Here is a 12,804-nt window from a genome sequence, read left to right as displayed (position 1 = left end):
GTTATAATAATTAGCTTGCATTGTAACATTGTATTAAAAACATGGGGTTTAGAGTCATCTTTAGATATAAAACTAAAAGCAAGTTGGTTTATAAGCTTTGAACTTCCTGCATGTTTCAATTTTTTGTAAATTCAAGCCTTGAATTTGAGTAGATCACTCTTTTCAGAGATGAGTTTCTGTTTAAGATGGTTGGAAAACTGGAAGGACCCTTTGATAAACCTGAAGTTTTAAATCAGTTGCTGATTATCAACTGTCTGAAAAAATGGATACAAAATGTTAATTTTGTTGATGGCACTCATTCATCTTCATGCTGCTTCATTCAGTGAGAGGTTTCCTAAGTTCAGAAGTTGTGAGAAATTGGGGGATATTGGATTTCACTTAAATCTGGACTGTAAATTTTGTTTCTGACTTTCAAATGCCAAAAATTCAAAGATTGCAGTCTGCTTTTTCATGTATTTTTCATTTATGTCATATTTAGTGATTAACTGTTCAAGCCTCTATCCATTACTAGCAGGATGAGTTTCCTTCTGGGATACTGGAATTTTACATAACTTGAAACAAATAGCTGCCTAATTGGAAGACATGATATGTTTTAAAGAACACTTTGAGGATGCAGTATGGTTGGGACAGAAATTCTTACCCTTTTATGTTTTCAATCTTCTCTCTTGGCACTGCTGAGCCAAAATGTTTATTCTTTCTTTGCCTTCCCTCAGGAGAAGAGAAAAATGAAGGTAGCATCAAATAAGGGCTGTCTTATTGTTTGTAAGAGTGGTATGTTGAGAACGGTTATTTATTGGTCTTCATTTCACCCTGTGAGTGGCTGTTACAGATTCATAAAATCTACTGATACACTTTAAAGTAGTTAAGTGCCTTAGCTTTTATATTTCAATAAATTTTCCACAGCTGCAGATGCTCAGAACCACGTCTTGTGAAATCTTTGTATTTTATTTAAAAAAAAAAAAAAAAAAGGCAGTGAAAAAAATCCAAAGAAACTTGTCAACCACATAGCCAAGTTCTCTTCCAAATACTTCCAGCTGCAGCTAGAGGGATGAGTCATGCTGAAAGCTGAGGAGCTTTTTCTAAAAGCCTTTCACTTGGTTCACATGATTTTATTTTTTTTTTATTTTTTTTCTAATTTTACATTCCTGTCTGTTTTTCTTTCCTTAAAAAAAAACCAACCCAAATGTGAAGGCGAGTCACCCAAGGAAAACCCGTACGAGGATGTGGAGCTGAAAGGCCGTCACGCGGGCCGAAAATCCCATCAGCTCTCTGAGAATTCCCTAGATTCTTTGCACAGGATGTGGACGCCGCAGAACAGGAAATACACATCACCTCCCCAGGTAACAGCCTGTCTTTCTGTGCTTGAAGCTTATTTAAAGCTTTTGCAAGGAAATCAGTCGTGGCATAGGAGGAAGAGCAGCCGTGCTGGATGATAAAGAGCGAGGCCGAACGCATGAGTCAGTGCTGGGAACGCTCTTGGCAGCTGTAGCTCAGCTTCCCAGGGCTGCAGGAGCTGGTGGCCCTTTGTGCTGGCTGTGGCCTCAGGGTTTTAATCAGAATCCTTCCACCGGTTGTTTGTGAGTTAAATCTGGACCTAAATTATTTGTATGGCTGCACCTCTTAGTGAATTGCCTCTGCATTTGCTGCTGTGATTTTAAGCAGGAGGGGAAAAGTCAGCTGCTAATTTTGCCGGTTTTATTGTTATTTGAGGCTTCTTGTGACTTTGCTCTTGAGAAGTACATACTGTGGTTATGTTTTATTGTAAAATGGAGAATGCCAACTATGTCCCCCCAATAAATAAATGAAAAATAAAATAATCAGAAAAACCTGAATGTCTGCATTTAACAAGGCTGTATAAGTTATGTTTACAGCAAAAGATGAAAGATGAGGAACTCTGCAGACTTTCTATTTTGTGGCAAATTTTCCAAAGCAAATCTGTTTTTTTGTGAACTGTGCAGCATCTAGAGAATCTAGGACGGTGTATCCTTAGGGTAGGAACCATATAGGACCGTAGCGAGATACTGTCCAGTGTTCTCTGTTTAACACAGGGTGACCAAAGAACGTACAGATTTAAACAGCTTCTGTAAAGTTGTTTGGTAAATAAGTACTCTCTGGTATCTTTGCAACAGGGCTGTCTTTATTCTGGCAGCTTATTTTGGAAATGCTGCTGGGAGTTCCCTGCCAGGAGTCAGTCCTGCCATAATTGCACTGTCATTGTGCTGATATTTAAAGTGGAGAGGCACTATGAGCGGGTCAGCTATGGGCCTGGGTAATTCTCCAATGACCAGAAATAGAAAAGGCTGAATTTCCTGAAGAATGGTAGTTTTGGCAACAATTTATCACCCAGTTTTTCCATTATAGCAACATAGCTGGCTTAGCAACATGACTTTTCAGTCATGGATGATGATAAACAAGAGGAAAGAGATCAGAAGGTCATCAGGCTTCCAGTAATCATCTCCAAAAAGAATTCCTTTCATTAAAGTATAGACTGCTGTAGATTTTCCTGGTGTGCTAATCTGTGGTCAGCAGGGACCTCAGAAACACTGATTTTGAATCCCACTGAGTCTTCTCCTTTCCCATTTGTTATTTTCAGTTTTTGAAGTCATCAGATGCAAAAGCAATGTTTTATAATGACCTTGTATTTGTGATGCAAAACCCATACACACAGAAACACCTGCGCTTAATCCCAGATAGCATGGCACTGTAATCAGTAAGCCCTCCAAGCAGAAAAAATGCGACATTTATTACTGCAGGTTTATAACTTATAATAGTGCTGATAGAATATTAGCAAATGCCAATTGACAGACATTTTACATAACAGTACTTTTTCCTGGAGGTGCTGGTAAAACTTCTTTACAGTGTTTGTGTTTGGGAGGAGAAGGCGGGGACCCAGCCTGGCCAGCCTACTGATTAAGCTTCCTGAATGCTGAGCAGAGCTGCTTGAAGGACTGCTTCAAAAGAAACCTAGTTTTTAAAGACAGATGTTACTTGGTGCTTAATCCTGTCAGTGAAATTTTCCCCTCCCCCTGCAGTGATAACAGTTTTGTGTTTTAAAGGGAATTTTTTGGGAATGCAGGACAAAGGTGTAACAGCACCTCTGCATGTTGGCAGATTTTAAAACTCCTTAACACCATGAAAATACTTCAAGCTTGATTTTTTTGCCTTTTTTTTTTGTAGGAAAAAGTATTCTGAATTTGCTATTTTTAATTGCTATTACATTGAATTAATATTGCACTGAATTGGATAATTGCTCTTGACCTCCACTCCTGCAATTGAAAGAGATGGGCCAGGCCAACTGGGTCAGTGTTTTGACGTCAGACAAGTCTTTAAGTCAGATTTTTAAGGCTCATAGAGTTGATGTGATGTGAGTTCAGGGAAATGCACCAGACCCAAAAGTACCGTTGCTTTCTTTGAACTTTAAAGTCTTAGATATTGACCCCTGACCCTTCATCATGATCTTAAACCCTCCCTTCACACATGTCCCGCAGAGCAGTGGCTCACCTGGCGGGATGTCCTCGTGTAGCCACCACTCTCTCACAGAGAGCTGCCTCTGCTCTGTGTTGCTGAGGAGGGGATGAGCTCAAGCTGTTCTTGTTCCTGCAGCTGCCCTCGAAGCCCAGCAGTCAGTCTCTGCGCGTCGCCAACTGGTCAGAAAGGAAGAGCCACCGCTTGCCACGGCTGCCCAAGCGGCACAGCCACGATGACATGCTGCTGCTGGCTCAGCTTGGCATCCCCTCCTCCCCTTCCAGCCTCAATGAGGACAGCCTGAGCACTGCAAGCGAGCTGCTGTCTACACGGCGGGCCAGGAGGATCCCAAAGGTATTGGCAGCGTGATCAGGCTTATGCTGAGGACAGGTCACCTGTCTGCAAGAGCTCCCAAATTTCTATCCAGCCTTTAGCCATCACTAAAAACTCTTTGTATCCTAAAGGAGCATTTAGATCAAAACAGGAACAGTAATTCTCAGGAGCCAAGCCATACTCCTTTTAGTTGATTTTAAGGCAATTCTGCTTTCCACACTCTTCTTTAAGCTCTGTGGACCAGAGCATTGTTGTGTACATAGCTTTATGATTTTGAATGGGTGATGGCCAAGAAATTATTAGTTATAACATGCAACAGCATCTGAAGTGGTTTATTTCCCTATAATTTGTTTCCTGGTCTCAGGAAAATAACTATTATTGGCCTAATATGTTTCCCTTCATTTACTCACAACCTATCCCATCCTGATAACCATTTTGCCTTCACGGATTTGAAGTAAAACTTAATTTTTTGTTTTTCAAGGAGATTTCCAACTCAAAATGTAATGTGAAAAAAAATCCCAAGCCACTAGATGACAACCAAAAAACTCAACAAACCTTTTCTTGTACAATAGCAACAGAGAGGGGGAGAACTGCTAATGTACTTAATTTTGGTTTGTGAACAAAGTTGAGTTTTACTCTGTATACAACTCTTTCCTGTTCTTATTAGAGAGAATATTTTAAAGCACGTGGCTATAAATACCGTGAATACAGGGACATTTTCATGTTTCTGTCAATTAGTCAGAAATTCTGTTTAAAGAGGAAATTACATCCTTAATATTAACTATATTTATATATAACTTAATATTAGCTATATCATTTTCTTGGTATATATTGTTTTACTGCACAAATGAGCATACATCTATGGAGGAAGTTACATAGTAACTTAGAGAGTAGCTTACTACTTGTTTTTGAGTAAAACTTTGACAGTTTGGCTTTTAGTTTTATACCTTTCTTTTTTTTTATTGATGAGGCAGGTATTCTCCTTATGTGAAATTATGTTTTCAGCATATGAATGTTCACAGTTTTATCATAACCCTTGTGATGATTTCTATTTTTTATATACTGTAACTCCCGCATGTTGCTGGAGAATATCAGGGTTTTTTACTGAGAAAATGTTAGTTATTAGAGGGAAAATTTCAGACTCATGTTCTGTACCACCCCCAGTGACGCTTCATGAAGCAATACCCAAGTCCTTCAAACATCTGGGCTTTCCTCATCATAGTGCAAGCATTTTACCCTTGGTGAAGTAGCTCAAGCAGACAAAGTGCCAAGCAGCACAGCAAGGGGAGTGAAAAATCCCAGCAAGGTCCCCCGGTCCTGGTTCCTGATGCCTTGCGTAGTGGTTTCCTGCAGGAGTTTCTGGGCTGGTGCACGTGCAGGAGCTGTGCAAGGATTTATCCTGCTGGCTCTGCCAGGATTCCCAGTGGGCAGAGCCAGGCACATGGCTGCGAGCAGAGAAGTTCAGCTGAGCTTTGCTGGTGGGTTGCACATGGCTCAGTCAGCACCTAGAGGCAAAGTCCCGGATACTGCTTCAAGTGGGAGAACAAGTGAGGCTTATAACACTTCAAAATGTTCTGGGCCAGACCCTCTTCATCTATTGGAGGGGCTGTGTGAAGTTTTGTTCCAGTCTGTGCTCTGTTACAAGCCTTCTGCTGTGTCTATGGCAAATTAGTTTATCTCTCACTGAGTTTCTCTCTCTCTGCAAGCTGAGGTGAAATAGGTTTTGCAAAATGTATTGTAGTTCTATGAATAAAACTGCTATGAAATAAAATATACTATTTCTGACTCACAAGACATTATGAAGATTAATTGCATATTATGACATAATTATGACTCCCCAGAAGTCATAATAGTCTGTTTAATTATGAATTCTTAGTAATCCCAACCTCTTGTTGAAGGCATTAAGCACAAGTTATCTCATTAATATTTTCCATCATCTCAGATTTTTTTTTTGGCAGACAGTTATGATCTGCATTAGCCCTCCTGAGGGAAGTCACAATGATTACCAGGACTTAAAATTCTGGCTAGTGGTGGATAAATCCAGCTAAAGACAGGACTAGCAACTAACTTCAAAATATTCTTGTAGATAAGGATAAGATTGGGGACAGTAGGTACAACATCTCTGAAGTGAGATAAGTACTGGGTGAGTTGGAAAGGGGAAGGAGGAGAAGTCCATATGGGCCAGATCCTCAGTTAATACCATGTGTCTTTAAAGCAGCTGGTTCACTCTGTACCTGAAAAAGCTTTAAAAAGTTAGACCCAACTCCTTGTGCTTATTTGAACATATGAAAATCTCAGTTCAGAGAGGTTCTGGTACACCTTACACTTGCATTCAAAATCTGAATATGATCTTCAGGTCCATGAGAGGTGGCAAAGCTGGATAAGGCTAATGGATTACTATTATTTAGAAGATGCAAGTGAAGAGAGAAACAATAACTTAGAGGAATGAGGTGGTAGAGGATGATAGTTACCTTTGAATCCTCAGGCTCATTGCTTTTATTGCAAATCGGTATGGGATTTTGGAAAATGGGATTTAGGTTTCTGAGTTATTTAATTGTTTTTAAAGATATACCCATAGGTAAAGAAGTGAGATTGAAAATAACTTATTCATGCAAACGGGATTCAAAATAAGAGAAATAAAAAATGCACTTTGAAATAGTAAAGGCTTTGGGGGTTCAGCTGCCGTATCATCCATGGTTAAATTGTTTGTTTGGATAGCTTAATTAAGTGTCTCCTGTCAGAGAAGTGTTTAGTCTTACTGATTCCTCATTTTCTTATTTTGCAGCTTGTCCAAAGAATCAATTCCATCTACAGTGCAAAAAGAGGAAAAAAAAGACTGAAGAAACTTTCTATGTCCAACATCGAGACAGCATCCCTACGAGGTATGATGCAAGTTATGGTTCAGTGAATCCATTGGAATGTTACAGGATTAACAGATTCTCTTCTTTTCTCCCTGGACTCTACTCTCTTTGGAACTTTCTTCCATGAACAACAATAACTTTCTCTCTGAAAGAGGAGAAAACGAGGATGAGCTAAAAATAAATGAGATTCTCAGTATTGCCTCTCCTATTAATCCCACGATCAGCTAGACTTATCAAGCTTCTGTAGTTCACTTTTCAAGTCACTTGTATCTATGAGTTTTGTCCAAAATTCACAGGTTTGACCTTGTAATTCTTTCACGCTTCTTCCTGGCACTCACAGTGTGCTTCAGACTGCTTCTGGAAAAACAGGAGCCAATAACAAATTCAGGCCACGTTTGTAGTAAGAGTGCAATAGAGCTTTAATATAAGTACCCCTCAGAAATACATCTTGTCATATGTCTGCTTTTGCCTGTTAACTCTAACTCAGTTTGTTGAGTTCTGGTGATTGAAGATGTCGCCCAGACAGACAAAGCTCACAAGGCTTAATTTGGCTTCTCAAGTGCTCCACAAATTTTTTTTTTTCCCAAAAAAATTAAAATCTGAAAACAGAAGTGAAAGGGTTAAGATCCATTTTCTAAATGGAATATTCACTTCTGCAGCTTAGCATAGATGGGAGTTCAGTGCAAACAGTTGCTGTAAGGCAGAATGAATTTTGCACTTTCATCAAAATGAAGCTCTTATTTTCAAGAAAAATTGGAATTGAATCCAAGGAAAACACAGTCTAAGGAGTCATTCAAACTGTTTATTTCAAGATATTTTAAGACTGAGGAGAAGTGCATGCATGGATCACAAGGCTCAGAGATGTGAAATAGGATTTTTCCTGGTTTTACCACAGTAAACTGAGTTTGTTTGCTTTGGTTTTGCATTAACTGATCCCTGTGTGTCCTCTGCAGATGAGAACAGCGAGAGTGAGAGTGACTCAGATGACAGGTTTAAAGGTAAGGGATCAGCCTTCAATAACTTCTGGTCAGACCCTGTCACTGACCTTACCAATGTACATTCTTCTGATACTGCACATTGTTTCTCCCCACGGTCTGTATTTTCTTTCCTGAGCTATGCTAAGTCCATTACTGCAGAGCTCACAAAAGTTCCAACACAGGAGCATAAACGTGGAAAGCAAGGACAAAATGAGCTGTGAGGATCTAACAAGGATTTGGCAACTGTGTCATATGATGAAGAACAGGACCTTTGATAGGTTTGCTTTGTTAGCCACTTCACAGATTCTGATCTATTCCAGACTGACTACTGGGTGTAGACTTAGAGGGATGAGATTGGTTAAAGATGCTTTCTTGTTGTTCATATGCTGCTTTTAGTGTTTGCTGTGAGCTGCCACTGGAGGCAGGAATCTGGGTCTGATCCAGCATAGTGGTTCTTACACTCTTTTATAAGTCTGCAGTCTCCAAATTGCAGAAATTCCTTTATCAGTGCACAGCACCTGCACAAACTCTGCCTGAACTAGGCCAGTAAGTTGCTTTTCAAGACTCCTTGCTTTTCAAGAGTCCTGATACAGAAAGAGACCTATAAAAAGTTGAAGGCAGCAACAACAGATTTCATTACTAAAACCCCATAATGTTGTTAGTAAATGAGGGGGGGAAAAACCCCAAGAGTGTGGATCTGTTGTTATAAGATAAGGGGCAAGCATTCATGTTTATCTGCTGCAGATGTTACCTACTCACTGTTCATGCAGCAAAACTTTCTCGAAAACATTTTCTTAGGGAAATAGATTTGTTCCAGATAAGTAGTGGTAAGAACACCCAAAATAGGCTGCATGCAACATTTTAGGGTTGTGTGGAAAAAGTTTCATTGCTCCTTTGTCTACCTCTACCAGCCCCAAAGCATTTTCAGTTCTCTTTGTGTCAAAAAACATACGGGTTGATTGTTCTCATGGTCCATGGAGGAAGATAGGCAGGGTCTCACCTCTCTTGTGTTATTGGGAGGATATTCTGATTTCACTGGAAACTGGCAGGCTTTTGCCCCATTGTTGTGCAACAGAGGATCTTCAGTCTGGTGTCTCACTAACCAACTGTTTCTGAGTGATCTTATATTTACACTGATGCTGTCAGGGCATCCTCAGCCAAAGACACAGTTGTCATGTGTGGCATGACAGGATTCACTGGGTCCCCATCTGGTGGGGTGGGCTCTTTGGTTTCACCTCTCACAGATATGAAGTGCCAGCTGGCATAGTAGGGCTGTCTCTGTCTCAGGGCAGGACCAGGCAGGTTATTCCTTGAGATTTAGCTTCCCTGGTTGTGCAGTCACACCAAGTGCTTTATCAAAATAATTCTTCATTTTTGTGTTGAACCAGTTATAGGACAACTGGTCATCAAGAGGTTTCCCTTTCTTTCTGGTAATTTATTATGGATGTGATCAAGTGCTTATGACATCTTATTTTCCTTCCACGAGGGACAGTCTGCCTTTTGCAAACTGTGGGCAAAGACAGTGAAGATAGCCTTAAGGGATTGGCATGTGCTGCTAAAGTTTGTTTGTCATTGCACAAAGATCATGGTGTGAAGAGGTGGGGCAGAGAATGCAGGAAACTGATTTTACTGAGCTGTTTTCACTTTTTGGTCAACCAGAACTGGTAATGATGTTACTGACTAATCTATTTTAGGTGTCTAGTGACAAGTCACTTGACAAAGGCATATCTTGGAGGTCTGGGCGTGACCATAAATCTAAGATTGTCCCTCAATTGAATTGGCACTAGCAAAGAAATCCATGGGAGGCAATTGGCACATCTTTCCTTTTCTTCTTGTCCCCTTTCCCTGGAGATACCCTGGTTCGTAACAAAAAAGCTGTGCTACATAGAGGCAGGGCACAGAACTCTTTTTCACCAATGTAAACCAGATCCAAATCAGGCCTGAGATGTGAAACCCTGGAGGCCCCAGTGCATTTGCACACCCACACAAGGGTTTATAATCTAGTCTTATGTGTGAAGGGAAAACAGACCTTTGGCAGGTTTACAGTTATGAACTGCAAATTATTTCAGTGACTTAGTGTTGCATCACTTGAGTACTTGGAGAGAGTTTTGATTTATGGGTGCAATTAGTGAGGGAGAGTACAGAAGGTTTGCTAACGAGAAGGTTTGCTTTTGAAAGGAGAACATGCTTGGAATAACACTGGCAAATTGAAAGGCCTTTGTGAATGGCTTTGGCTTACACACATACATTACAGTCTCAGGTAATGACCTGTCTCTTTTTTAATTCCTTTTTTTTTTTTTTTTTTTTTAATGCCAGCTCATACCCAGCGTCTTGTGCACATCCAGTCAATGCTGAAGAGGGCTCCAAGTTATCGAACCCTGGAACTGGAGCTGATTGAATGGCAGGAACGGGAGTTATTTGAGTATTTTGTGGTAGTGTCACTGAAAAAGAAGCCCTCTAAAAACACTTACCTCCCAGAAGTGACATATCAGTTTCCCAAGGTAAAAGAAAAATTCTTACATACAGTACATTCTAAGATCAGTAAAGTGAATAAGTGGAAAAATGAATACAAATCTAATTTTCAAATGGAGCTTTCAGAATTATTCCAAAGCAATCTGTTACAGAGTGACGGGCATAGAGAAGGTAACTGAAAGCTTTCCCTGTTTTCAGATTTATCTTTTCCAGGGCTGGAGAGTTTGGTCCAATGGTAGATGCTTTAAAGACTCTGTTTAAATTCAGTTTCTAAATATTTCGCTTTTAAGTCATTCTGGCTATATTAGGATTCATTCCAAAACTTGCTGAAGTCAGTGGAAAGATTTTTTTTCTGATCTCTGGAATTTCTCTTGTGCTCTTGCAGCAGAAAGGTATGTGAGTTAAGGCTATGCTTTAAGTGGCCATTGTGCAACAAGGGAGTTTCAGGCAATTAAAAAAAAGAAAACAAAAACCCAGCAGTGGTTATTTCTTTTGTACTAGCATCTATAAACCTGTCCTGGAGCCATGCCTCACTCTGCCAAGCACAAATAAAGAACAATCTGTTGTGCCCTTGCTCTCAGAGCTCATCGGTAGCCCTGCCCCCTGAGCGGTGCTGTGCAGCCAGGACTGCGGGGACTGACTGAGCCTCACTTTTCTCCCCGCAGCTGGAAAGACCGACCAAGCAGATGCGTGAAGCAGAGGAGCGTCTCAAGGCCATCCCTCAGTTCTGCTTCCCTGATGCCAAGGACTGGCTCCCCGTCTCCGAGTACAACAGGTACCCATCCCGGTGCTCCTCTGCCGCGCGGCGCTGACGGAGAGCATCTGGAGCCGCCACAGCCTCTGCGATGCCCAATTAAGGAAGCAGCAGTTTGAGCCCTGGCCACTTCATGATCAAGCAGCTGTATTTAATTCTCCTTTCTTTTGAAGTTCTGTGCTCTTTCTTCTTCCCTGTTCTGCCTGCCTCGCAGGCCTGTGTGGCTGAGAGGAAGAGGCTCAAAGGTTCCTCTGAGTGCTAAATTCAAAAGCATAAATGGAAGTATTTAAAATTAATCTAAAAAACGACAGGGCCCTGCCCACCACCTGTCCCAGCCATTTTTTACCTCAGAGTGCTTGTTTAGATTTGCAGGACACTCTTCATTTGTACCAAAACATTGCTGTCTAAGAACTTTTTTTGGAGCTGAGCTCTGCACCAGGAGAGGAGCCCTTCCAGTCGATAGGAATGACTGCAAGAGAAGGGAAAGGGAAGGGAGAGTCAGGCTTGTCTTTTCTTTTTCATTCAAAAATAATCTCAAAAATGTATTATTCCCCCCCCACCCCATCGGTATGTCAGAACCTGTTGATGCAAAGATGTAGAAGTAACAGGATAGACTGAAAGTATAGAAATGGAATGATTTGGATTGGAAGGGGCCTCTAAGAGTCATCTAGTCCAATCTTTCTGCCACGACTAGGGACATCTTCTACTAGATCAGGCTGGTCAGAGACCCGTCCAGCTTGACCTTGAACGTTTCCAGGGATAGGGTGTCTAACAGCCACTCTGGACTGGGCTATTCCAGTGTTTTACCACACTCATTGTAAAACATTTCTTCCTTTTATCTAGTCTGAATCTCCCTGCCTTTAGTGTAAAACCATTACCCCTTGTCCTATCACTACAGGGCCTATGGGTCTGTTCCCATCTTTCTTTGAAACTCCTTTTAAGTGTTGAAAGGCCACAATAAGGTCTCCCCAGAGCCTTCTCCACGATAAACAACCCCAGTCTCTCAGCCTGTCCTTGTAGCTATTCCATTGCTTTGAGAACTTCTTGTGTTACTCCTCTGGACCTGCTTTGACAGGTCCCTGTCTTTACTGCACTGAGGATTCCAGATCTGGATGCAGTACTCCAGGTGGGGTCTCCCCATATTCTGCTAGAATATGACGTGACTTGTTAAGGTGCATGGTCTGAGTAGCACGTAAATGGAGTGAGATCTGTTCAGAGTGTGTCTAGAGGGACTTTTCATGATGACAAGGAAGTAGCATTTACCTGCAGAAATTATTGTAGCCAAGAATATATATGGAACTTCTTATAGGCAGATGTATGGCACATGCAACATAATCCTGTGGTATTCTGTGTTCCTTGGCTGCATTATTCAGTACATGGAAGCACCTGCACAATGAGTTATTGAAAACACTGAGAAGGAGAAGCAGACAACTGTGTGGGTGACACTGGCATGGGAAGCCCACAGCCCTGCCTATACATCATGTCTCCTCTTCTGCTGCTGTTCCCTTTCACGAGACCATGTTTGTGAAACAAGATATCTCTCCCATATACAGCTATAATTATATAAACCCTGGCATTCCAGCACAAAGAATTGTTCTATACAATGCCATTTAAAATTTGCAAAGCAGTCAGGAATGTGCCTCAGCCCAGGCACAAATTCACAGACCCATCCCTTTACCTGTTCTGTAATTATAGCCTTAAACTGTTGTTTCACTGTGCTGTCACAAATGCTACTTATCCTAGACATAGATATAAAATGAGCTGAATTTTGGAAATCTATGTTGTTTCTGAATTAGAAAATGAGTTCTCTACTCTTAGAGAATAGCTAGGGTTCTCCCTTAAAGAGCAAAGTTCAGTCCAAAGACAGGATTTATCTAAATGTAAAGAAGCATTTTGATACTGCCCTCAAAATCTGATTCTTGTGTTCCTTCTGCAGTAAAAA

The 12,804-nt window shown here is 41.0% G+C and overlaps 1 protein-coding gene across 5 annotated transcripts in view; it reads left to right on the top strand.

Moving 5' to 3' along the window:
• DENND2B (DENN domain containing 2B) overlaps positions 1-12,804 on the top strand; it is a 167,065-nt gene that overhangs the window by 115,912 nt on the left and 38,349 nt on the right. For all 5 annotated transcript variants that reach the window (XM_050337187.1, XM_050337189.1, XM_050337186.1 and 2 more), the window contains 6 exons: positions 1,192-1,340; positions 3,604-3,819; positions 6,584-6,680; positions 7,613-7,657; positions 9,953-10,137; positions 10,774-10,883. In XM_050337187.1, coding sequence (XP_050193144.1) covers positions 1,192-1,340; positions 3,604-3,819; positions 6,584-6,680; positions 7,613-7,657; positions 9,953-10,137; positions 10,774-10,883 — 802 coding nt within the window. The remainder of the gene's footprint in view (positions 1-1,191; positions 1,341-3,603; positions 3,820-6,583; positions 6,681-7,612; positions 7,658-9,952; positions 10,138-10,773; positions 10,884-12,804) is intronic.

Source organism: Myiozetetes cayanensis, unplaced genomic scaffold (genome assembly GCF_022539395.1).
Source record: "Myiozetetes cayanensis isolate MyiCay16 unplaced genomic scaffold, myiCay2020 scf6-25, whole genome shotgun sequence".
NCBI lineage: Eukaryota > Metazoa > Chordata > Aves > Passeriformes > Tyrannidae > Myiozetetes > Myiozetetes cayanensis.
Note: the sequence above shows the minus strand (reverse complement) of the source record. Positions and strands in the feature narration are given on the sequence as shown.